Source organism: Lasioglossum baleicum, unplaced genomic scaffold, assembly GCF_051020765.1.
Source record: "Lasioglossum baleicum unplaced genomic scaffold, iyLasBale1 scaffold0088, whole genome shotgun sequence".
In the NCBI taxonomy this organism is placed as follows: Eukaryota; Metazoa; Arthropoda; class Insecta; order Hymenoptera; family Halictidae; genus Lasioglossum; species Lasioglossum baleicum.
The window spans coordinates 456,596-482,243 of NW_027469148.1; the positions used below are offsets into that span (position 1 = coordinate 456,596).

General features: G+C 46.6%; 4 protein-coding genes and 1 long non-coding RNA gene across 6 annotated transcripts; 1 reads left to right on the plus strand and 4 right to left on the minus strand.

The window, feature by feature from the left end:
* Positions 1–10,569: 10,569 nt before the first annotated feature.
* On the minus strand, positions 10,570–13,854 carry LOC143219889 (uncharacterized). The gene is made up of 3 exons (XM_076445696.1): positions 12,392–13,854; positions 11,252–11,314; positions 10,570–10,708 (listed from the first exon to the last, which is right to left on the minus strand). The coding sequence occupies exons 1-3, from the start codon at positions 13,852–13,854 to the stop codon at positions 10,570–10,572; spliced, it is 1,665 nt and encodes a 554-aa protein (XP_076301811.1).
* Positions 13,855–19,232: 5,378 nt separating this feature from the next.
* Positions 19,233–20,651, minus strand: LOC143219890 (uncharacterized). The gene has a single exon (XM_076445697.1). The coding sequence runs from the start codon at positions 20,649–20,651 to the stop codon at positions 19,233–19,235; it is 1,419 nt and encodes a 472-aa protein (XP_076301812.1).
* An 83-nt stretch (positions 20,652–20,734) lies between these two features.
* On the minus strand, positions 20,735–22,090 carry LOC143219891 (uncharacterized). Its single transcript, XM_076445698.1, has one exon. The coding sequence runs from the start codon at positions 22,088–22,090 to the stop codon at positions 20,735–20,737; it is 1,356 nt and encodes a 451-aa protein (XP_076301813.1).
* Positions 21,853–22,573, plus strand: LOC143219895 (uncharacterized). 2 transcript variants are annotated; one of them, XR_013011498.1, is made up of 3 exons: positions 21,853–21,994; positions 22,119–22,365; positions 22,443–22,573. It is a non-coding gene; the product is annotated as an uncharacterized LOC143219895 (long non-coding RNA). The 2 variants fall into 2 exon arrangements; XR_013011499.1 differs by having other exon boundaries at positions 21,864–21,994; positions 22,139–22,365.
* A 20-nt stretch (positions 22,574–22,593) lies between these two features.
* Positions 22,594–23,929, minus strand: LOC143219892 (uncharacterized). Its single transcript, XM_076445699.1, has 2 exons — positions 22,682–23,929; positions 22,594–22,629 (listed from the first exon to the last, which is right to left on the minus strand). Exons 1-2 carry the CDS (start codon positions 23,927–23,929, stop codon positions 22,594–22,596), a joined length of 1,284 nt encoding a protein of 427 aa, XP_076301814.1.
* Positions 23,930–25,648: the final 1,719 nt, after the last annotated feature.

The window sequence follows — 25,648 nt, forward strand, 5'->3', positions numbered from 1 at the left end:
TCAAAGTTATGTACAAAATATAGTTATGTACAACTTCTATGTACACGTTCAGAGTCCAGATGTCTGTTGAGGTCTGGTAGGTCTACTCCTTTGCTCTTCTCGCCTGCGTCTCCGTTCCTCTTGCTGTATTAGTCGCTCAATTTCTTCCTTACTTGACATAATTTCATTTATGAATATCTTGATTTTGGACCCTTTCTTCCCGTCCTTTAGATTGTTCCTTAACTCTGTCCAAGTGAAGTCCCCAATCTCCTCCTTTAGTTTCTCTCTTTGTACGTTCCATCTCACACATTCAGTTAAAGTATGTTCAGGGCTGTCAGCCATGAGCATACAAGCCATGCATATTGTGTCATTATGTTTGCCTATTTTCTTCAGATAATCCGAAAAACATCCGTGTCCTGTTAAAATTTGTGTGAGATGAAAGTCCAAATTTCTTGGGCCCCATCCCAGCCATTCTTCTATTTTGGGAATGAGAGCATGAGTATGCTTGCCATGCACTGCAAGGTCCCAACTCTCTTGCCACATCCTCATGGTAGTGGTCTTCTCCTCCTCCTTAATCTCCTTCAATCTTAGCTGGTATTCCGCTTCATACGTTCTGTCCACATTCTCCGCTCTCAAGAAAATCCGGCGCCTTTCCTCTGCCACAAGAGTCAGAGGAGGAATACGTGCTAGGACGCATAAAGCGTCCAGTGAGGTGGTCCTGTATGCACGTATAACTCTCGCGAGTGCCGTACGCTGTACTCTGTTTATAATTTTAGCTTTAGTCGGTCTTCTTGCTATCGTCGCCCATATAGGAGCAGCGTATAGCATTACCGATTCTACAACCCTGTAGTATAATACTCGTGAGTGGAACGAGCCTCCACCAATGTTAGGCATTATCCTCATTAACGCTCCAGCTACCTTGGTAGACTTATTTACCATGTAGTTCAGGTGTTCCGAATAGAACTGATTACATTCTAGAGTTAGGCCTAGGTATTTGACCATACGTTGCGAGCTTATGGTAGTGTCACCAATTCTGACTTTGATCCCATGGGGGCATTTCCGACCCGTGAGAAGGAGCATCTCTGTTTTTTCTTGTGCTAAAGTTAGATGGTTCTCAATGAACCATCGATTAATTGTACACAATGCCTCCGTGGCAATCCTAGAGAGGTCAATTAGAGTCGAAGATGTGACCGTCAGCGTATCCATATAAACAGGCACCCCTGGGTAATGCAATCTTTAGCAATGCGTCATATTGGATGTTCCATAAAATGGGAGCAAGAATTGAACCTTGCGGAACTCCGGCGTAAATTGGAATTTCTTTATTTTGTCCTAGGTTGTCTGTGAATACAATTGACCTGTCCATAAGATAGCTTTTTAAAATGTCAAACAATTTCTTAGGAATATCCCTTTTGGCCAACGCCTCGATCAGGTTTGACCATCTGATGGTGTTAAACGCATTTCGTACGTCTAAAGAAATCATGGCACAATGGTGTGCTTTTCTTTTTGCTCCATCCCATTTCTTAATCACCTCCGAGATGGCGTGTATAGTACTTTTTCCTCGACGAAAACCAAATTGGTTGTTCTCGAAGCTAATATACTCCATTAGCCTATTTTTAAGGCAGTATTCCAAGATTTTTGCCAGATTGGATAGAATACTAAGCGGTCTCCAGCCGACCCGACCATCCGGACCAGGTTTTTTGGGGATTAAAAACAGTCTCCCCTTCTTCCACACCCTAGGGAAATACCCCAGATTATAACAGGTGTTTATCAAATGCGTAAGGTGTGACCCGGCAATCGAACCCAGAAGTTTCACCACCTCAGACGGTAGGCCATCCAGGCCCGGGGCCTTTTTTTTGACCGATTTGACCGCTTCCATGATCTCTGTTTCTGTGAAGGGTCTATCATCTTCCTTAGATCCCGTCCAGGGGTTCCCATTACAAGTGTCCGTCTCTGGAGCCGTTTGGAATAGAGATGCGATGGCCTCGTTGGTTTCATCGTCCGATAGTACAGCAGGAGGGGGTTTTCCGGCAACGGTATTCATAACCCATTTGTAGGGTTTACCCCAAGGATCGGCATCGATCCCATTTATGAGGGTCGTCCAGGATTCCTGTTTTGCTCTCATAATTGCCCGTTTCAGTACTCTCTTGTCATTTCTATGAGTGTTGCGGCATTCCTCGATCTTATCATTGGGTTTATTCCTGGCCCGCGCTCTTTGTAAAGTTCGTCTAGATGTTATGGCGGCTTTTCTGAGATTTTCTATCTCTGGATTCCACCACCAGACCGATTTCTTCTTAGTTAACGCAGGGTGTAGATCATGACAGGTATACTCGAAAATTTCACCGATAAGATGTATGTATTCATCAATGTCCTCAGTCGTCGAGATGGTAAGGGGATCGACTATCTTGGCTATTTGCGTATATAATACGCTAAAGCCCTTTGTATTCAGCTTCTTCTTGTTGCTTCTCTTCATCCTTCTGCTACATCTTCCTTCAGTCATTATAAATTCGTGTACCAGGTAGCGGTGATCGGAGGCAGTGAACTCTTCTAGAATCCGACTACTGGCGATCCCATCCGCCATGATCTTCCCACTTAACATGATATCAATTGCGGATCTATGCCCATTCCTTTCGAAGGTATGAGTACCTTGACTGCAGATAGGTATGAGATTGAAGTTATTAACCATCTCCATAACCATTCCGCCGTGGTCATCCAGCGAGCCGGAGCCCCACACCGGAGATTTGGCATTAAAATCTCCAGCAACGATACACAGATCCGTATTGATCGTTTCTAAGAAGCTTTCCAGTTCTGCAATCCTGTCCTTATAAAATTCAGGCGTTGAATTAGGAGAAAAATAGCAGGAGACCACAGTGTAGTCGCCAAGTTTGACCGCTACTATTCCTTTACTGCTAAATATGTTTTTAATGCCGGCAAACGACCCAATGGAAAGCATGGGGATCCATATCGATGCATCTCTAAACCCGTCATTATGCCACTGGGAAAGTGGGGACCACGGCTCCGAAATTATGACGATGTCGACTCCTAGTTGTGTAACCGTTTGATTTAGTAGATCTTGCGCCATCTGACACCTATTTAGGTTGATCTGGAGGATCTTAAATTTTTCTTTGACTATACCAATATCAGTGGGATTCGGCTGAGATGTCATATATAAGGTAAGTATGTAACTAAAATGTAGGACTATACAGGTAAGTATATAGGTAAGTGTAAATATAAATACGTAGAGTAAGTATATGTACAGGTACGTGTGAGGTAAGTGTAAATATAAATACGTAGGAGTAAGTATATGTAATAGACTGTAGATAAGTGTATAAATTAGGTGGTAGGACGTTTACCTGTAGGTGAGTTAGAAACTGGTGGAAGGATTTTATTGGCCACTGATTCTTTGGTTTTTTTATTTGCTCTAGCCGTCTCCAACGCCTTCCGGTATATAGGGCATTTCAGACTCCCGTCTCTGTGGCCTTCAACCTGACACAGGATGCATTTTTCCGCATTGCTACACTGCGGGGCCTGGTGATCATCACCGCCGCACCGGCGACAAAGCTTTGATCTGTCCTCTCCCTGGCAGGTCTTGGTGGTATGACCAAACTCTCTACATTTGTAACATTGGATTATATCTTCGCGTTCGACAATCCTACATTGTCCCCAGCCCACACGAAGGGAACCGATTGCCAGGAGTTTGTCGGCTACTGTAGCTGGAACAATGACCGTCGCATTCTGTCTTCCTGCGAAAGCCGGCCGGAGTGCCTTAACTAGGATGTCTTCCGCCAATGTACCAGGTATGTATTCAATAATAGCCTTGTTGATGTCTTCTGCTGTGACGTCACCGTCCAGCTGTTTTAGATGTAGGACCTTCTTAGTAGTGCCGAAAACCGTAGATTTGGCTCCTGCGATCCTGGTATTTATAAGAGAGCTGAAGATGGAAGCCTTCGTTGTGTCTCCCTTAATTGAGACCATCACTTCGCCCTTTTTGTTAGACTTCACGCCAGCTATGGTGAAACCCTCCTTGTCAATATTAATGTTATTTTTCAAAGCTTTAAGTGTCTCGGCATACGATCTCGAGCCATTGTTGACTAGGATCGTTTCAGTGCCTTTTTGGGGCCTTTCGTTCTCTCCTCTATAGAGATTACAATGGATGTTAATTTTAATATCTGTATTAAAGAAGATGGCCTCGACCATCTTCCTCAATACAATCGGCTCGATCCGTTCGTGGCTAATAGCTATCCTTTGTCTGTTACTTTCTTGAGCACTGTCTTTCAGTTCTCTTAAGGTTTTGTAGACGGTCTCCAGATTTACAGGGCTCTCGTCGCGTTCTCGGTCAACCAGGTGATAAATGTATTTTTCTTCCAAGATCCTAGACCCTGTTCTGCCTTTCCTGCCTGGCAGACAAGTGGCCACAACTAGGTACAGGACCGAGCCGAGGGCAGGGTCTTGCTCTCTCATAGTCTTGCTGATACCTTTGTTCACTTCAAAATCGACAGGGACAAAGCAGGCTATGTCCGCATCCCTTACATTGTGTAAATTGGTATTATTGATTGACGTTCTCTGGTATAATGCATTGTTCCAGTTTCTGTCTTGCAAAGTGCAGAAATTCTCATATGAGATTTCTTTACCTTTCCAGGTCTCCATCTCTTCTTCGTCTAGTTCATCAGGGTTACCAGTCTGTGTCCCTATGGTGCGTGTCTCCGGAGTCTTCTTGGTGAGTTCAGCCTGATTTGACTGTATTTTAAGCGGGTCCTCGGTTCTGTTTGGTTTTCTGGCACAATGAGAGTCTTCGTTTCGCCTGCTGGCAGAGAGATCTCTAGCATACGAGTTCTTGAAGGCTCGCTGCATTCCACTGAAAATCTTGATCGTCCTGGTTATTGCTGATTTTATATCTAACCTGATATTTTCTCGCCCTTTGACTAAGCCAGAAAGGTCTTTTAGAGCATCTGCCAGGGTTTTAATGTTTGTATTTATATCACAGTCAGCCGTAATTTCGGCCCTATTTGTGGTCCTTTTTCTTTTTCTCTGTTGTTCAGGGGATAGTGCTTCGCGCTCGAAATCAAAGTCGAGAATCTCCATCTCCTCCACAACTTCAATCATGTCAGAATCGGACCGTGATCTCTGTCTAACTGTAGTCTGTGTGTTGCGTCCGGTTTCCTTTGTCATCTGGATTGCTACAGTTGAACTTGTAGGGCTCCTAGATAGGACCTTAGAAGGCGTAAATACCGTGTTGCAATCTCCTATATGTTTGAAGGGAGTAGATGTATGCGATAGAACATCTATATCTATGTCAACAGCAGCAGTGCCCAGTTGAATACTAACGTCAGAGATCTCTATTATTTTATTCGATAAGTTCCCTTCTTCTACTTCTTCGTCCATTTCTTTATTATTATTTTTTTTAGGGGGGTTTTTTTGTTTTTCGTTTTTTGTTTTTGTGATGTAAGCTTCCATGTGAGTCCCACGAGTGTGGTCGGAAATAACAGTCACCTCAGGCAGAGCCGCCTTACCTGAGGAAGCCCTGTATACTCCGAGGGGCGAGCAGGTACCCCGGAGGTGGCTTGCTATTGGTCCGGTGCACCCACCAGACCCACTCCCGGCGCTCCGCGTTCCCGGGAGTAGTCTCCTTCGCCGCATGCCGAAACTTGGAGTTAAGGACTTTTTAAAGAGGTTTCTCCTCCTCACAGGGCCGGCCGGTAAAGGCAAGCCCCCCCGCTCCGGAACCTTCCGGTTTGCGGTCTACGGACCTGGGCCGACATCTTGCGACCCAGTACCGACCACTCGCTCCGTTAGCACACACCGCAGTGTGTCCCAGGGTCCACCACGAGGAGGTGGAGCGAGAGGATTTTAGGATACGGACCACCGCCACTGCAGTCATATCCTACAATGATTTCGAGCCATCATTGGAGAACCCCGTATCCCTCAGACCCCAACCTCAGACCCCAACCTAACCTAACCTAACCTTTTTTTTTTATCGTGTGGAAATGCGTTACGCATACCCCGACCCCCCTGCGGGGGAGCCGGGGTTATGTGGGGCTCCCTCGAGGAGGGGGTCGCCGAGCCAACAAGGCTCGCCGATCACCTCCCCCAGAGTACCCACTAAAACCACACGCCCACCCTAAGCTACATGGGAAGTGCCTGGATCACGCGAGTATTCAACAGGACACTTCCCAGCTCACATGCATCACGAGGGGAGGGGTTAGCTCCCCCCATGCCTGCTCTAACCGGACCCCGGGCGGAGGGACCCGCCCGGTGTCCCCATCCCTGGAGCCTTCGGATTGGGCTTCCCGAGCCCCAGCTCGGTCCACCCACAGCTCCCGGAGCCTTTCTGCCCTGCTCGAGCCGTGGACCCGAGGGTCCTCGCCCGGCCAAGACAGGAAGGCGCCGACACCGGTAAGAAAGGGTCGTCGGAGGCGCATCCGGACGCCCCGACCCTCCCCACCCCACCCCCCACGCGCCCTCCACCGGAACTAGCGTCCGGGTGGTGGCCGGCACCCCTCCACTATCGTTTCAGGGTGCCGGGCCAACTCGGGGGGAGATTTACTCCCCCCCGGGGACCGGGGTCAGCTCACGCCCCCGGCCCCTCCATTCACCGCTCCCCTACGAGGGGGCACACGACAGCGCGGGGCGCGAACACCCCGCACCGCTAACGGAACCCCAGCCCCCCCGGGAGGGGGAGGCATAAGTTGACGCGAGGAGGGGAACACTCCCCGCGCCCTCCCCCCAGTCCCTGTCACCCCACTCGGGGGACCCGCTGCGTCGGGGGGGGACGTCCCCCGCGCCGCTACAACTGACCCCGACGCCCTCCCACCTCTCCTTGAGGGGGCGGACGTCGCACGACGGCGCGGGGGACGTCCCCGCGCCATCCTCCTCCTCGCGGAGCCCGGGTCTCTTTCCCGGGCCCGCTCGGCCTCCTCCTTCTGGGACAAGGTCCCACCCTTCCACCGCGGCTCTGAGGACACGGCGCGGTCCGGCCCAAGCCGGGCACTCCTCGAGTGTATGTTGCGCCGTGTCCACCTCCTCGCCGCAGTGGTGGCACTGCGCCGCTGGCTCCCGCCCCATCCTTACCAGATACTCACCGAAACAGCCGTGTCCGGTGAGCACCTGCGTGAGGCGGAAGGTCAACCCCACTCGCCTCCCGCACCATGTATCGAACATGGGCAGGAGGGCCCGAACTGTCGGACGCGTCGAGGACGCAAGCAGGTGTCTCCATCGCTCGAACACGTCCGCACGGGCCTGGCGTCTCCGCACTTTGAACTGCTCCTCCTCCGCGGCCGTCAGCTCCTCCCCAGGGGGGCGGCGGGATTCGCAGGCGATCAGGTATACGATCGCCCGCTCCGCCGCCACCAGATGGAAGGGAGGAACCACGGCCAGGAGGCCCGCCACCTCTGTCGAGACGGTGCGGTATCCCCGTATGGCCCGCAGGGACAGCCGACGCCGCACTCTCTCCAACCGCGAAAGCGCGGTCGCTGTCTTTTCGAGTCGGGGGGCCAGGAGTTCGAAATGCTCTTCGAAACGCCAGCGACTGTCGATGGTCAGGCCCAGATACTTCATGGTGGGCCCGACCTCGACGAGGGTATCCACGACCCGGATCCGGAATCCTTGGGGCGGCCGCCGCGTCCGAGATGGTTGGTACAACCATATGGCCTCGGTCTTTGCGGCGGCCACGACAAGCCCCATCCCCCGGATCCGTCCAACCACGCAGTCCAGGGCGGACTCGATGAGGCGTCCCGCCTCCTCCCAGGTCCTCCCCTCGGCGTAGGGCAGGGTGTCGTCCGCATAGCATATGACACCCGTGCCGGGGGGGAGGGAGACCCGCAGAACCGCGTCGAATGCTAGGATCCACAGGAGCGGTCCGAGGATCGACCCCTGTGGAATCCCGCGGCATATCTCCCTCAGGTACGCCCCATACCGGCCGGCAATATACACCTCCCTCTCGCGGAGGTAGTCCCGGAGCACTTCCCGGAGATAGAGGGGAACCCGAAAATGCTCTAGGGCGTCCTCTATCTCCTTCCAGGGCAGGGTGTTGAACGCATTGGAGATGTCCAATGACACGGCGATCAACACCCTGTCCCGAGGGACGGCACTTTCCCGGAGGAGACGCAGATGCTCCAACGCATCTATCGTTGAGCGCCCCCTCCGGAACCCAAACTGTGCGTCGCTCAACCCGGAATCACTCCGCGAAAGGTGCTCTCGGAGGCGGGCGGCAATTATTCTTTCGAACAGCTTGCCCGCCTCGTCGAGTAAACATATCGGCCGGTAAGCAGAGGGAGACTCTGCGGGCTTACCATCCTTGTGGAGGAGGACGAGGATCGCCTCCTTCCAACACTTGGGGAAGACTCCCTGACTCAGGCACGCATCCAAGATGCTCCTGTAAGCCGGGGCGAGGGCCTTTAGCGCCGAGGCCATTATACCGCCTGGAACGCCATCGGGGCCGGGGGCTTTCTTGCCCCTAGCCCGGCGCTCCTGGATGGCCTGGTCGAGCTCCCAATCGGAGACCCGGAGTTCGTCCGACCAATCATTGGCCGGCACCGGGGCGCGCTCACCACTCTCCTCACCACCATTATTATTGGGGGGGAAGAGGGTGTCAACGACGCGCCCCAAGAACTCCGGTTCCATCGTCTCCGCGACAGGGGGCGCCCTGGGACGGAGCTTCCCAAGCACCATTCTATATGGGCGCCCCCACGGATCGTCGCGGAGCGTAAGCGAGAGCTCGCTCCAGGCCTTGGCCTTGGCCGCGGTAATCGCGTGCTTGAGGGCCTCGGCGGACGATCTGTACTCCCTGTACAGCCCGTCCACCGTCGGCTCCGAGTCGCCGCCGAGGAAATGGCGGCGCCGAGCACGGACGTACCGGCGGCGGGCTTGACCGGCTAAGCTGCGAAGCTCGGCCAACTCGCCCGACCACCAGTACACGGACTTTCGCGGGGGGCAGGCTCTAACCCGGGGCATCGCTGCGTCGCAGATCATCTGCAACGCGCCCCGGAACCATGCCGCCCCCTTTTCTGGTCCGCGCTCCCTGGCCGGAGGCCAGGCGGAGCCGATAATCACGGCCCTCAGCAGGTCCCCGTCTAGCCGCTTCGTCGCCCATCTGGGCCCCCAACCTAACCTAACCTAACCTAACCTTTTTTTTTAATAAAAATTTCCTTCTTTATTCGGTAGAAGCCAACATCCCTTACAACACAATGTAATAGTAACCTAAAAACGCACTATTAGCTAAAACTTTAACTAAAACACTAAAAACGCACTAAATCCTACTTTAACGCAAAAATTTAATCGCACGCACTTAAACCTACTCGCACGCACTGCTTTAATCTATTGAACGCTCGCTAGATCGCTTTTTTTTTTAATTTCCGCGAGTCCAAGAACTTTTGGCGGTATCTGTACGCATATCACCACAATATCTTGGATTATTCTTTCAAACGCCGTAATTTATCTAAATACTAGCTCAGAACACTAGGCCCTTTCTAAGAGATAATGCCCTCGAAGGGCGTCTCTGAATTCGCACTTTTTACGGTCCAAAGACTTTCGGACCGAGCCTCAGTCCTTAAATCCCTGGACTTTTTGCGTATTCTATCTGTGTAAAAGGTCCACGGACTTTCGGTCCGAGCCAGGAACCTAAAATACGCGAATAAATCGCGAACACTTATTCGAAATACCCTACTACACTCTAAACACCTGCGCTAACACTTAGAATACACGGGAAGGCAGAAATTTCCCCACTCCACTACTCCCCAGAGTTAATGCACGAAAAATTCACGAAATTCAAGAAAATTTACGAGCCCAGGAGGGGGGACTGCCCCGAACCGAACTGATTTCGAGAAAATCTCGACGTAATACACTAAAATCAAAAAACAGAAATGAGTTAATTTAATTTTTTAATTCCACTGCAGTTATTAAGGCGATCGAACACTTGAGTTAAAATTTACTACCGATTGGTGTATCTTTGTCCGCTCTAGATTCAGAGATCAAAATTCACAGATAACTTTCTAATACTTCCAAAAAACAACTTGTTCGATTGACTCCCCAAATCGCACTGAGGGATTCCTCGCTCCCCAAGATTCGATTTGTCTGGAAATCCGCCTCCCCTCTTTGATGATCTTTTAACCGTTTTCCTTTGTTCGTTTCACCTCTGGGAGCAGAGAGACCCCACGGTAGGTATCCCCACTACGCACTCCCTTGGTGCGAACATAACAGTTTTCAAAATTTGCCGTTTCATCTCGTCTTATTTGTCCCCGCTCTGTTTATCGAAACATACTTTTTCATCGCAGTCCTGTCGTCCTTATTCCAAGAACGTTTCTGTTTTTCGGTTATTAGCATTATTACCTTGTTATAAGGTCAAAATAATGCTTAACCGTTCTCTAATTGCGCTTCCACAGGATGGATTCTTTTTACCTTTTCCAGGCGAACATTTGGACCTCAGATGCCCATTTAATTTATTTTAGAAATTGCTTTACCCTGAATGTATTCTATAAGAAATTCATTAATTTATTCTACCAATTAAAAAGAAAAAGAAAGAAGAAAGAGTACCAATTTTTGCTTACGCGAATCTTTCTGAAATTATATTTGCCATTATATTTCTTCACTTTAGCTTGGCTAATCTAATCCGTCGAGCACCTGCCTAGCTAGAAATGTATAACGCGTGCCTGTCTCTCCCGGGGTATTGAAATTTGTCCGAGACGGCACGGCGCCCGACCTTGTCTCGCCTGTACGTTCTCTAGCTAACTGTCCTTCTCTAGAGGAGGTATTTTGCCTTATAACTCTTTAATTTGTTAACTTATTTGGCTGAAATTTTAAGTGACTATTTATAAAGCTGCTCCGCGTGTTTTAAATCAATAAAAAACTTTTTGAAAATTTGGGCAGGTATTTTCCGAAAAACGGGTTTCCTGACTCAATTTTTTGTTACCTACTTATTCTTTATCCTAAAAAAATAATCTCTAGATGTGTTAAACTAACAATAATTTAGCTCCGCGCTCCATCTTTGTTCCGCTTATTCCTTCTCTATCTAGCTATCCTTCTCGTGAATTGGTATTCTGCTCTGTATCTTTTTAATTAATAACTTTCCCTGGCCGAAATTTCGCAGGTCTATTTGGCATGGAGTTTAGCTTCTATTAAGACAATAAAAAATTTTTTACAAAACTGAGCAGGTAAGCTCTTCGAAAAAAGTTTCCTGACCGTGTTTTATTGTTCCGATATGTTCGCCTGGTAAAAGAATCCCCCTGTTTACATTGTGAGTCGCATTCGAAGATTGTAACTGCATTAATTCATCAGAAATTACTTTTCCTGGTTGGTCGTGCCGTCATAGCATACATTGTACGTCCTAACCGTCGTGTCTCGATCCCTACGTCATCGCTCTTACATGTTACTGTCGGTAATTTATAACGAGAGTTACCTTACCGATCACGCATCGCAGCTATTTTACCCTTTCAGCAAGCCAATGCTAATTCTGTTCATGTTGTTTGAAATATCGATCGCAAGATAATGAAATGTATAATATTCAAATGTTCTCGGCGCAACGGTTCGATCAGTTAATAGGAAAAAAGCAAAATTTGCACATTAGTTAGGAACTTTCAACGTTTCGATCTTCATTCAGATCATTTTCAAGAAAGTAGAAAAAACTGCGTCTGAAAAATATATTTTCACAATGTAAAACCAGAAACTTTAAAATATCTGCGTAACCAGAATGTAACAATGTAACAAGATACTGCAATAATTTACTTACATTGCTTTATAAAAATTATAAATACGGAATTGAAATTGTCTTAGCACATGCTGCTTTCATGTCGTCAGACAGGATACTGGATCATAGACCATCAAAGTCATTAGACACAGAACGGAACCGGTCGATCGATCAAAACAAAGTCAATCGTCGATCGATGTTTAGCTGTTATTTCAAACCGTGAAAAACGTCAAAAACCCAAACTTACCACATGTTCGTGACCATATGATGAAAAACTTTTATTAAATATATGATAAAGATGTAATTTATATAACATGTAATAGGAAAATAGTTGTTATTAGGAAGTGATTCATCATAACACACTACTGATTCAGTAGTGTTGCATAATATTCTTGAATCGTAGGAGTTTCATACCTAAGATTCACGCTATGATGTTTAATCATATGAATCGTTTCCAGTAAAATCCTATTGTTCAAATTACTTTCTTTCTCAATTGCCTTAACATTTTCAAAGTCAAAGGCGTGGTCATACTCCATAGAGTGTTTAGTTAGTGCCGTATGTTGTGTTGGGTTCAAAAAAATGTTACGTTTATGTTCTTTTATTCTTGTCTCTAATAACCTAGATGTCTGTCCTATGTAAACCTGACTACATCCCTTACATGGAATTAAATATACCACATTGCAGTTTTTACAAAGTGGTAGTTTATCTTTAATTGGTGGAAAAAATGTTTTAATATACTGAGGTATCTTGTAAATTGTATGCATTCCTATTTTTCTAAAAATCCTCCTTATGTCTTCAGATATGTTCTCAACATAAGGGACGACAACAGTATTCTTCCAGTTTTTTGGACCCGCATTTTTGAATTTTTCCTGTTTTCGTTTATCGACGAGAAGAGGGTGATAAATATCAACAATGCGTTTCTTGATTATACGAGAAGTGAGTTCAACCGGGTAACCGTTTCGCCTTAATACATCCTTAATAATTTTTAAATTATCAGATCTAAATTCTGGATTAGCTAATAGGATAGCACGGTCAATCAACCCTTTTACCAGACCAATTTTATGTTGCAAGGGATGGTGAGAATGAAAGTTGACGTATCTCCCCGACCAACTAGTTTTGTGAAACCAGTTCGTTTTGAGTTTGTTACCGTCTCTCAACACGTTAACGTCAAGGAAGCTCAGACATGAATCGTTCTCAATTTCGTGTGTGAATTGAATTCTATCATGAAAACTGTTGAACGTGTCCAACACAGTTTGCAATTGTTGTGGTTTTAAACATGTAATAACGTCATCGACATATCTCTTATAAAAAACTAATTCAAATGGTAATTTTGAAATAGAAGCCTGTTCTAATTTTTCCATCACAAGGTTTGCAATTACAGGAGAAATGGGCGATCCCATGGCAGTACCAAATACTTGTTTGTAGTATGTACCGTTAAACATAAATACATTTGCCTCCAGAACAAATTTAACCGCTTGAATGAATTCCTCACGTTTAATGGTGGTATGTTCTTTGAGTTCTTCCCACCTGCTATCTAAAACTTCTAACGCCAAACCTATTGGAACGTTGGTGAATAAAGCTGTCACGTCAAGTGAAACCAGCTGCATGGAATCCTCAGGGATTACAATTGTCCTAATCTCTTTCACAAATTGCCAACTATCCACGGTGTGAAAAGGGGATTTTCCAATGATTTTAGAAAGAATACCCGCCAGGAATTTCGACAGTTTGTACGTTGGACCACCAATAGATGAAACAATGATCCTCCAACTCAAAACAGATTTATGTGTTTTTGGTAAAGCATATGCTCTGGGTACTATCGCATTGTAAGTTTTTAAACGTTTCCCCAATCTCTCATCAATTTGTTTCTTTTTTACCAAATTGTTAACGATGGAATTGGCTTCCTTTTCAAAAGTACTGGTATATTGGAATTTACTAACCTTGTATGTGTTATTGTCATTTAACATATTTATTACTTCATTATTATACATGTCCCTATCCACCAATACCGTGGTATTACCTTTGTCAGATTTAAGCAATAAAAGATTTTGGTTTTCTTTCAAAAAATGTTTTGTTTCCTTGATATCAGTTTTTGATACCGTTGCATCGTTAGTAAACCTTAAGTGTGTAGTGTAGTTCAAAATTTTGTTAACTAGTTTAATTCTAGTTGATGTTTGTAGGTTACCAATATTGGTGACTTTCATTAAACCAATATGAACTCAAAGAACATACCACCATTAAACGTGAGGAATTCATTCAAGCGGTTAAATTTGTTCTGGAGGCAAATGTATTTATGTTTAACGGTACATACTACAAACAAGTATTTGGTACTGCCATGGGATCGCCCATTTCTCCTGTAATTGCAAACCTTGTGATGGAAAAATTAGAACAGGCTTCTATTTCAAAATTACCATTTGAATTAGTTTTTTATAAGAGATATGTCGATGACGTTATTACATGTTTAAAACCACAACAATTGCAAACTGTGTTGGACACGTTCAACAGTTTTCATGATAGAATTCAATTCACACACGAAATTGAGAACGATTCATGTCTGAGCTTCCTTGACGTTAACGTGTTGAGAGACGGTAACAAACTCAAAACGAACTGGTTTCACAAAACTAGTTGGTCGGGGAGATACGTCAACTTTCATTCTCACCATCCCTTGCAACATAAAATTGGTCTGGTAAAAGGGTTGATTGACCGTGCTATCCTATTAGCTAATCCAGAATTTAGATCTGATAATTTAAAAATTATTAAGGATGTATTAAGGCGAAACGGTTACCCGGTTGAACTCACTTCTCGTATAATCAAGAAACGCATTGTTGATATTTATCACCCTCTTCTCGTCGATAAACGAAAACAGGAAAAATTCAAAAATGCGGGTCCAAAAAACTGGAAGAATACTGTTGTCGTCCCTTATGTTGAGAACATATCTGAAGACATAAGGAGGATTTTTAGAAAAATAGGAATGCATACAATTTACAAGATACCTCAGTATATTAAAACATTTTTTCCACCAATTAAAGATAAACTACCACTTTGTAAAAACTGCAATGTGGTATATTTAATTCCATGTAAGGGATGTAGTCAGGTTTACATAGGACAGACATCTAGGTTATTAGAGACAAGAATAAAAGAACATAAACGTAACATTTTTTTGAACCCAACACAACATACGGCACTAACTAAACACTCTATGGAGTATGACCACGCCTTTGACTTTGAAAATGTTAAGGCAATTGAGAAAGAAAGTAATTTGAACAATAGGATTTTACTGGAAACGATTCATATGATTAAACATCATAGCGTGAATCTTAGGTATGAAACTCCTACGATTCAAGAATATTATGCAACACTACTGAATCAGTAGTGTGTTATGATGAATCACTTCCTAATAACAACTATTTTCCTATTACATGTTATATAAATTACATCTTTATCATATATTTAATAAAAGTTTTTCATCATATGGTCACGAACATGTGGTAAGTTTGGGTTTTTGACGTTTTTCACGGTTTGAAATAACAGCTAAACATCGATCGACGATTGACTTTGTTTTGATCGATCGACCGGTTCCGTTCTGTGTCTAATGACTTTGATGGTCTATGATCCAGTATCCTGTCTGACGACATGAAAGCAGCATGTGCTAAGACAATTTCAATTCCGTATTTATAATTTTTATAAAGCAATGTAAGTAAATTATTGCAGTATCTTGTTACATTGTTACATTCTGGTTACGCAGATATTTTAAAGTTTCTGGTTTTACATTGTGAAAATATATTTTTCAGACGCAGTTTTTTCTACTTTCTTGAAAATGATCTGAATGAAGATCGAAACGTTGAAAGTTCCTAACTAATGTGCAAATTTTGCTTTTTTCCTATTAACTGATCGAACCGTTGCGCCGAGAACATTTGAATATTATACATTTCTAATTCTGTTCATCCTTCTTTGACATACATTATATGTCCCAAAATTGTCCCAAAATTCGTGAAAATCCCGAAAGGGGGTGGTCCCTGAGACCATTCTAAGAGACATTTTCCTTTGCACCAATGTCAACTGCGGCTTTGTTTAGGAGTTATTAACGAAAAACACGGACCAATCAGAGCGCGTCCTGGCCCGCCGCGCCGCGCCGCGCCGGCAAGCGAGTGTCGGTGGTACGCCGTGACATCGCAACGAACAAGAGTTTCTCGATAATGTGAATCCTCTCCGATTTCGATGAGCTTTGGATACGTTGTCCAGACCATGATTCTGAACAACATTTCTCTTTAGACTTTTTGGCGATCGGCTTTAGTTTACGAGATAATCGTAAAAAAAGAGAAGAAGCAGAAACTGATTGAATTAAAAACTCACGTATTCAGCCGTAAATCCATTTGCTGCTTCGAAATGTGTGTCACTGGGTCACTCGGTGACGAACTGCACAGATGTCTTCAGGTACACGGCAGTACCGAAAGCCAAGGGACGTACGGCAAGGTCGACGAGCTGCACAGCCGGTGGTAGAAGGCCTAAGGGATGCGCGGTCAAGTCGACGATCCAGAATTTAACTTTCACTTTCGAATCGATAAATAATTCGTATGTTTATTTTACACAGATGCCTTGAAATTTTTCCACACTCACAATCACTGTTCACATTTGTCAACACATAGTTATGCACTAATAATAATTGCCATATCCCTTGTACTGCTGCACAAATCACAACAATCAGGTAATGCAATCACTAGACTGCGGATTTCATGCATTTGTAGCAAATATGAGTAGGTGCATTTTAATACAGTAGAGAGATTAAAATAATTTCAAAGCACCATAGTATTATTTTCAACTTCTTAAAATGATCACAGTAAGAATCAAATATCTGTCTGGCTCCCCTGTCCCTTGTAATAGCGGCAGCCAACATTCATTTTGCATAAAGATTCGCAGTCTAGTGATTAGTTTAAATATCACTATCAAAAACACAGCTAATAGCAACCGTTAGCTTTGAATTGACAAGTCTTTGGAGATGTTCTCTCTACCGCGGCTCGAACGACACTGATTTTCCGCAAGATTTTTCTAAAGAATTTAGGAAGGGCATTTAGAGTGTCGAAATTCGAAATGCACGCTGTAGCACGAGAACGACGGGACGGTTGGACGAAAAACAGGATACGAGAAGGACCGCTTTAAGACTTATGGCAATCACATGTTTAGGTTTTCCTGTAGATTGGTACGCAGAGTCGATGGGTAACCGTTCGAAAACGTCGTCTGTCTTTCTTTTAGAAAGTTTCTTAAGGAAGGTATAGGACAATAGGGATGCTACGCTGACCTGACATTTTTACCCCTTGCTGGGTAAAAGGACGGATGACGTTTTCGAACAGTTACCCATCGACTCTACGTACCAACCTGCAGGAAAAACTAAACATGTGTTTGCCACAAAGCTTACAGCGGTCCTTCTCGCATTCTGTTTTTTGTCTAACCGTCCCGTCGTTCTCGTGCTACAGCGTGCATTTCGAATTTCGGCACTCTAAATGCCCTTCCTAAATTCTTTAGAAAAATCTTGAGGAAAATCAGTGTCGTTCGAGCCGCGGTAGAGAGAACATCTCCAAAGACTTGTCAATTCAAAGCTAACGGTTGCTATTAGCTGTGTTTTTGATAGTGATATTTAAACTAATCACTAGACTGCGAATCTTTATGCAAAATGAATGTTGGCTGCCGCTATTACAAGGGACAGGGGAGTCAGACAGATATTTGATTCTTACTGTGATCATTTTAAGAAGTTGAAAATAATACTATGGTGCTTTGAAATTATTTTAATCTCTCTACTGTATTAAAATGCACCTACTCATATTTGCTACAAATGCATGAAATCCGCAGTCTAGTGATTGCATTACCTGATTGTTGTGATTTGTGCAGCAGTACAAGGGATATGGCAATTATTATTAGTGCATAACTATGTGTTGACAAATGTGAACAGTGATTGTGAGTGTGGAAAAATTTCAAGGCATCTGTGTAAAATAAACATACGAATTATTTATCGATTCGAAAGTGAAAGTTAAATTCTGGATCGTCGACTTGACCGCGCATCCCTTAGGCCTTCTACCACCGGCTGTGCAGCTCGTCGACCTGGCCGTACGTCCCTTGGCTTTCGGTACTGCCGTGTACCTGAAGACATCTGTGCAGTTCGTCACCGAGTGACCCAGTGACACACATTTCGAAGCAGCAAATGGATTTACGGCTGAATACGTGAGTTTTTAATTCAATCAGTTTCTGCTTCTTCTCTTTTTTTACGATTATCTCGTAAACTAAAGCCGATTGCCAAAAAGTCTAAAGAGAAATGTTGTTCAGAATCATGGTCTTGACAACGTATCCAAAGCGCATCGAAATCGGAGAGGAGATAGTTCAGATAGTACATCGATCGATTTACAATTACAAGTTACTTATCTCGTAAACTAAAGCCGATCGCCAAAAAGTCTAAAGAGAAATGTTGTTCAGAATCATGGTCTTGACAACATATCCAAAGCTCATCAAAATCGGAGAGTGTTCACGGCGCACCACCGACACTCGCTTGCCGGCGCGGCGTGGCGCGCCGGGCCAGGGCGCGCTCTGATTGGTCCGTGTTTTTCGTTAATAACTCCTAAACAAAGCCGCAGTTGACATTGGTGCAAAGGAAAATGTCTCTTAGAATGGTCTCAGGAACCACCCCCTTTCGGGATTTTCACGAATTTTGGGACACCCTGTGTTTCGGACAAGAAAAGGGAGAACGAACCACTTCACAGAAAACGTCACTTTATTTTTCCCGAACGGGGATCGTCGACTCCCAAACGAACTTGTGCGAAATGAAATGTAAATACACCCCGAAGTACGTGGATGAACCTTTACAATAAATAGTTTTGTTGTAAATTAGCGGTAGCCGTTTTTTAGCGTACGGTTCTTTACGAAGCGATAAAGAGCGCGAATAGAAGTACACTAGAAAAACCGGTCAAGCAGACGCGATGTCTTTCGAGTGTGAGTGAGAGCGATGTTCGTGACTACGTGTTATCGTTAGAAACACCGAAAACGAAGTGATTTTCGGTCGATCAGCTGACCGTTAGCCGAAAACCGCCGAGCGCGTGATTGGAGGATCGATGGGACGATCCGCCAATCACTCTAGCGCGGGTCGATAATCGAACGTAATCGATATCGACGGCGCTGGCCTATGACTCCGCGAGACGCTGATCGATCCTAGATCTCGCTGTCACTCGAAAGGCAGCCAATAGCGTGATCGAGAAAAGATGAATGAGCCGACGCGACTGACGCACTCAGCCAATCCCAAACATTCCGCCCGCCTCGTCCGCCAATGACGAAACTGAATACTAGAGAGGCTAGAGACTGTGGCCAATCAGGAGGACGATGACGTCAGGCGATGCTGGGTGAGCTGAATGGGCCAGCAACGTAGGGCATCCAGTGTAGTATCCAAAAAAAACGAAGCGTAGTAAAAGTGAAGTGTACTAATGGATGACGAAATGAGAATTTACAGTGAAGATGAAAGTGGTACAGAGGTAAGTGAATCGAAAATGAAATCTGGATTAAGTGAAGTATGACGAACACGTGCTTCCTGTGCTTGTGAAAATAGCTACTGATCGGGAGAGTCGCTCGAGAGTCCAGCCTCGTGTTCCCTCCCCGTACTCGTCTCTTCGTCGTCAGGGGCTACCAAAGGAATCAGCTTGTGTACTGGACGAAGAAATTGCGAAGTTGAGGTACGGACAGTAGCAACTCGAACTGAGCCGTCTGGTCCAGGGTGTATGTGAACAACCCGAGCGAGAGGCCATTGCGTAGGAGGTAGAATTTCACTTTTAACTAGGCAGAGAAATCCTGACTTTATCGAAATTTTGGTTTTACGCCACTTGCCTCTGGTCTGCAAGGTGTTCAAATACTCCCGAGACCAGCGTTTCCAGAAGTGCTGCTGAAGTTGCTGGATCAACTGCCATCGAGATAACCGCGAGACGGGAAGCTCCTCGAGGCTGGGCTCTGGAAGAGCGATGAGCGGTTCCCCGATCAGGAAATGTCCCGGAGTCAGCGCTGCTGGATCCTCAGGGTCGTCGGACAACGGCTGTAAAGGTCTAGAGTTTAAACAAGCCTCGATGCCAGTCAGGAGCGTGGTCAGCTCCTCAAAGGTCAATCGCTGCTCGCCGATGATCCGACGGAGGTGATGCTTAACGGATTTCACCGCCGCTTCCCAGATTCCTCCAAAGTGTGGAGCAGACGGTGGGTTGAATTTCCAGGAAATGCCTTCCCTGGAGGCTGCGGCGAAGGGACCGCCTCCCTGTTGTGTCGATTCTCGGAGTAGTGAGCGCAGCTCGTGATTGGCGCCGACGAAATTGCGTCCGCAGTCGCTGTACAGCTCTAGGCAGCGACCTCGCCGTGAGATAAAGCGTCGTAGTGCAGCGAGGAAGGTTTCGGTCGATCCATCCGACACAGCCTCCAGGTGCACGGCCTTGGTGACAAGGCAGATGAACACGGCGATGTATCCTTTAACTGTGAGCTGACCACGACCCCGACCAGACCGAAGGTGTATTGGTCCTGCATAATCGACACCAGATCTGAAAAAGGGACGACACGGTGTTATTCTTGCTGGTGGGAGGTTTCCCATTTTTGGCTGGGCAGTTTGCCCTTTCCAGCGAATACAAACGGTGCATTGGTGGATACAGTGTTTTACCATTGGGCGACCTCTGAGAATCCAGCACTCCTGGCGTAGCGTCGCCAGGGTAAGCTGTGTCCCCCCGTGCAGGCATCGTTTGTGAGCAGCGTCGACCCACAACTTAGCCAGAGGGGATTCGTCAGGGAGAATAGCTGGATGCGTCCGGTCGTACGCAAGGTTGGCAGCTTGTAGGCGGCCTCCGACTCTTAAGACTCCGTCCTCATCCAGGAATGGGCAGAGTTTGGCCAATCTGCTTTTAGCTGCCACGGGTTGATTCCTGCGGAGAGTGGCGATGTCTTCGGAGAATGAAGCGGACTGCTCCAAGCGCAGGAGAATCAATTTGACTTCCTGCATTTCGGTAGCAGTGATAACCGATTCTGGTTTTCGATTTCTAGGGGCCCAGCGACGACACCAGGCCAGGACTCGAAACAGGCGCGTTAGATTCGAGAAGCGCTGGAGACTGTCACGACTCCTTGAGCGTTAATGGTCCGGGAATACACCACGGCTGCGTAGGCTCGCTCGGATGCATCAGCGAACCCATGGATTTCGAGAGGCTGCGTGGCAGAATTGGTTCCGAGCCATCGCGGGACTCGAATAGTCTGCAGTGCAGGGAGTTGATGCTGGAACTGCTGCCACATCACCTCCTCCTTTTCTGGCAACGGTGTATCCCAGTCGACCTTTAGGAGCCACAACGACTGCATTAGGACCTTGGCGACGATGGTGACTGGAGCCAGCCATCCGAGAGGGTCGAACAGCTGGGCTGTTCCGCTGAGCACAGAGCGTTTAGTGAACCCTGCGTTTTTTAGAGAAGTCACAGCGGTAACCTGAAAACAGTCAGCGGAAGGTAGCCATTTTATGCCGAGGACGCTGTGATGGGTTGGAGAATCCCATTCAACGATTCCCTTCCGCTCGTCGCTGGAGAGTCCGTCTAACAGACCCCTTGAGTTGGAGGCCCACTTGCGAAGTGGGAATCCGCCCGCCATGAGAAGCTCTCGAAGTTCCGTTTGTTGTCGCCTTGCCTCAGAAAGGGAGTCAGCTCCGGCGAGAACATCGTCCATATAGATGTCTCGTAGTACTATGCGAGAGCCACGAGGATACCGCTGCTCCTCCACCTTGGCCAGCTGGTGTAAACACCGAATTGCAAGGTAGGGTGCACACGCGAGCCCGTAAGTGACGGTGCTCAGCTCGTAATCAATGACTCCTCCCCTTTTTTCAGGCTGCCACAAGATCCGCTGCCATTGCCGATCTTCAGGGTGGACAAGTATCTGCCGATACATCTTCTCGATGTCGGCTGAAAACACAAAAGCGTGCCGACGCCACCTTAGCAGGACGTCGGCGAGATTTGGGAGCAGGTTAGGACCTCGGAGAAGGAAGTCATTAATGGATTTCCCATTGGAAGAGGGCATGGATCCGTTGAAGACAACTCGCAACTTAGTCGTTGCGCTGGCCTCTCGCAACACTCCGTGATGAGGGAGGTAGTACCCGTTGCTCGGAATCGGATGTTGCGCCGCTGCCATATGCCCCAGCGTTTCGTAGGCCTTCAGGAACTCGGTGTAGGCTGCCTGGAATTCGGCAGATCGCCGAAACCTGCCGTTTAGAGACTCCAGAGTTCGCAATGCTATGCGACGGGAGTCTCCTAGCTCAGGTGCGCTGCTGAATGGTAGTCGCACCGAGAATCTGCCATCAGGTTGACGAAGGTGAGTGGTAACGAAGTGTTCCTCCGCCCGTTGGTCGTCTGCTGTGTGTGGGATCGAAGTGTCGATCTCCTCCTGTTCCCAGAATCTGCTCAACATTTCCATTAATTCGCGGTCTACATTACAGTGATGTACTGGCACCTCTAGTCTACCTGCTGCCTCGCCGCCGCCTTCCGAGTCGACTCCTCCCGTCAGTATCCAGCCAAGTGCGGTCTCCTGAGCCACTGGAGTATGAGGCGGCCCTCGTTTGACACCCTCACGAAGTATGAGGTTATAAGAATCAACTCCAAGCAGAACATCGACTGGATCAGCAAGATGGTAGGCAGGATCAGCAAGGGTCAACCCTTGTACGTGCGGCCACTCGACGACAGCAGGTAGATTTCGAGGCCTGTAGCGAGAGAGCTCAGATATAATGTAGACCGGAATCTGGAATTTGACGTCACCGTCGCAGTGAGAGGAGAGGACCAGTGTAGATTTTCCTCTCGTGAACTTCGCCTTGGCCCCTCCGACTCCGAGCAGAGGAACCCGAGCTTGACTCCTCTTGACGCCGAGCCGCTGAGCCAGGGCCTCAGAAATGAGCGAAACCTCGCTGCCGGGGTCTATTAGCGAGCGAGCTTGGAAGCCGTGCCCGCAGGAGCCTGAAACTGTCACGCGAGCGGTACTGAGAAGTACAGAGGAAGGTCGACTCACGTGAGTAGAGATGTGCTGTACTACAGCTCCCGTTGACTCGGCATCGTGGATGGTCGTGTGATGCTTCCCATCACACTTCTGACATCTTTTGGCAGACTTGCAGTCACTAATAGAATGCCTTCCCAGGCAGTTTAGACAAAGCTTCAGAGAACTTGCCGTTTCCTTCCGCTCGACGGCATCCTTCTCCTTATATTGAGGGCAGAATAGGACGAAGTGCGCCCCTTGACAGATGCTGCAGTTCCGCAATGAAGTGTTCGCCTTCGATATCTGATGCACCTTGAAGGCCTTGGAAGAGGATTTCTTGTTGAGGGAGGCTTCATCAGGCTGCTTTCGTTTAGCCTCTAACGCCTCACAGGTTTGTATGCGCCCTTCGATAAACGTTCGGAGATCCTCTAGAGTCGGGAGCTCCTTAGATTGCCTCACTAAATCTTCCCACTCACGATGAGACTGAGTATCCAACCTTTCGACGGTCAATTCGACTACCCAGTCGACGGCGTTCGTGACAGGTCGATCCAGATTATCGAGGGCATCTATGGCGTCGAACGTTTGATCAAAGAGCTGCTGCAATTCGATAGATGATTCCCTTTTGACCGGAGATAGTGAAGCAAGTAGTCTGATTTGAGCCTGTACCAGAAGTCGGCGATTCTCGAATCGACTTATTAACTTTTCCCAAGCAACTTTAAAGTTATCAGCGGTCGTCTTGATGTTTTTCAGAAGAGACGCGGCGCTGCCCTTCATACAGGCTTTCAAATAATGAAGGCGTTCGACAGGAGAAAGAGTCACATCGTTGATGATGAGGGAAGTAAATAAATCCCGAAAAGATGGCCAGTCCTTGTATTGACCTCCAAAGATGGGAAGACCCATTTTTGGCAACACGGCGCGTGACCTCGGTGCAACGGTCTCGACGACCGTTGGCTTTGAATTTTCTGATCCCTTTTCGGTTGCAGATTCCTTGAATTGGGAAATCAATGATTGTAGCAGTGAGTACTGGTCAGTATAGTCTTCTTGAGTCTCCTCGTATTCGTCTTCAACGAAATAGCGACTTTCAAATAGTTCCTTGTCTATTTTAGCGGCAGATCTCAACTCTGTATCACCCTGGCGATAGTCATCCCACAGTTGATCGAGCATTTTTTGGCCAGTCTGAAGTAGTTCCAGGTAGATATTGGCCTTTCCCTTCTTCTTGATATTGGACACCACGCGAGATATCCGTCTAGCTAGGGTATGTTGATGTTCGATGAGGTCAGCCATTGTGTAGCACGAGGTTGAAGCACGAGAAGATTTGAATATTAAACGGATAATAACTGTCAGAGGAGCTGCAGCGCTGAATCCGGCTCGAAGGACCAAATGTTTCGGACAAGAAAAGGGAGAACGAACCACTTCACAGAAAACGTCACTTTATTTTTCCCGAACGGGGATCGTCGACTCCCAAACGAACTTGTGCGAAATGAAATGTAAATACACCCCGAAGTACGTGGATGAACCTTTACAATAAATAGTTTTGTTGTAAATTAGCGGTAGCCGTTTTTTAGCGTACGGTTCTTTACGAAGCGATAAAGAGCGCGAATAGAAGTACACTAGAAAAACCGGTCAAGCAGACGCGATGTCTTTCGAGTGTGAGTGAGAGCGATGTTCGTGACTACGTGTTATCGTTAGAAACACCGAAAACGAAGTGATTTTCGGTCGATCAGCTGACCGTTAGCCGAAAACCGCCGAGCGCGTGATTGGAGGATCGATCGGACGATCCGCCAATCACTCTAGCGCGGGTCGATAATCGAACGTAATCGATATCGACGGCGCTGGCCTATGACTCCGCGAGACGCTGATCGATCCTAGATCTCGCTGTCACTCGAAAGGCAGCCAATAGCGTGATCGAGAAAAGATGAATGAGCCGACGCGACTGACGCACTCAGCCAATCCCAAACACCCTGTATAAATTTTTAAGGTAGGTTTTCCACTTATTTAGCTACACTGAACCCTTTTTAAATTGTTTATCTATTTCAGCTTTCAGTTATTATTCACGCATCATCGACAATCAACTTTAGGTAAATATCGCTACCCGCCCAACTTACTATACTTGCCCGGATTAATCTACATCCTTTTCTTTTTCAGCAATCAGCCCTAGTTTTAATTCGCCAAGATACTGTTTCATTTATCCATTAACGATAATTTACTAATATTCAATATCGATTATTGTTTCGCTATGTTACTGAATTTACATGTACCTGAATAAACTAACAAATTAGCAGAAGACGCATTTATTATTTAGTACTTAGTTCCTATCCTAAGCTCCTTTCATACACTATCCTATACCAATGCTTTATCCCTTAATTCTCTAATTTTACTATTAGCTATTTACATCTTTCGTCGCATACAGCCTGCCTTCTATAATCTGGCTGTCAGTCCTTGAGTCTGGAGGGAGCGCCATGGGGGTGGAGGTGACTCTTTTATCTCCTGATCTCCTGGAGCGGGCATCAACATTGGAAATTCTGCTCTCCCGCCATCCATACCTGGACCCGCTTATCAGCTTTTACACAGGATGTCTGGAGGTTCGCATCCTTCCGTGAACAGCCGTCCGTCTCAGCACACCTCCACTCCCTCCTTCATCTCGGATACCTGAAACGCAAGGCCGGCGTCTGATCTATTCTGCTTTTCTAACAATGGATCGATAACTTATTCTACTTAACTTAACTTAAAGTCTCGCTTTCCTCTTCTTCTCTCGTACGTTTTTCTCTCCTTCTTTCTTCCTCCTCCTTCTTCATCAGAATTGATCTGAAGAAACTTTTGGCGGCTTTCCATTTGGCTTCGGAGTTTAACATTTCTTTAACTATCTTCCTCAAGGTCAGCTCTCCTTCCTCGATGCCCAGTTTCTCAATCAGTTTCCTCCTCTCTTCTCCCCATTGCTCGCATCTGGCAAATGTATGTTCAGGGTCGTCTTCCTCATCCGGGTGGTACCAGCAGGCCGGGCTG

Bases quoted from the DNA above. Each gene is read 5' to 3' on its own strand.
- LOC143219891 (XM_076445698.1), bottom strand. From the start codon at position 22,090: ATGTTGAGCAGATTCTGGGAACAGGAGGAGATCGACACTTCGATCCCA.
- LOC143219889 (XM_076445696.1), bottom strand. From the start codon at position 13,854: ATGAAAGTCACCAATATTGGTAACCTACAAACATCAACTAGAATTAAA. The intron at 11,315-12,391 runs GTATATTAAAAC...GCGATGACGTAG, and splicing joins ACAATTTACAAGATACCTCA to GGATCGAGACACGACGGTTA. The intron at 10,709-11,251 runs GTAATTTCTGAT...TACCTCCTCTAG, and splicing joins GGCACGACCAACCAGGAAAA to AGAAGGACAGTTAGCTAGAG.
- LOC143219892 (XM_076445699.1), bottom strand. From the start codon at position 23,929: ATGGCTGACCTCATCGAACATCAACATACCCTAGCTAGACGGATATCT. The intron at 22,630-22,681 runs GTGAGTCGACCT...TGACAGTTTCAG, and splicing joins TACAGCACATCTCTACTCAC to GCTCCTGCGGGCACGGCTTC.
- LOC143219890 (XM_076445697.1), bottom strand. From the start codon at position 20,651: ATGCAGGAAGTCAAATTGATTCTCCTGCGCTTGGAGCAGTCCGCTTCA.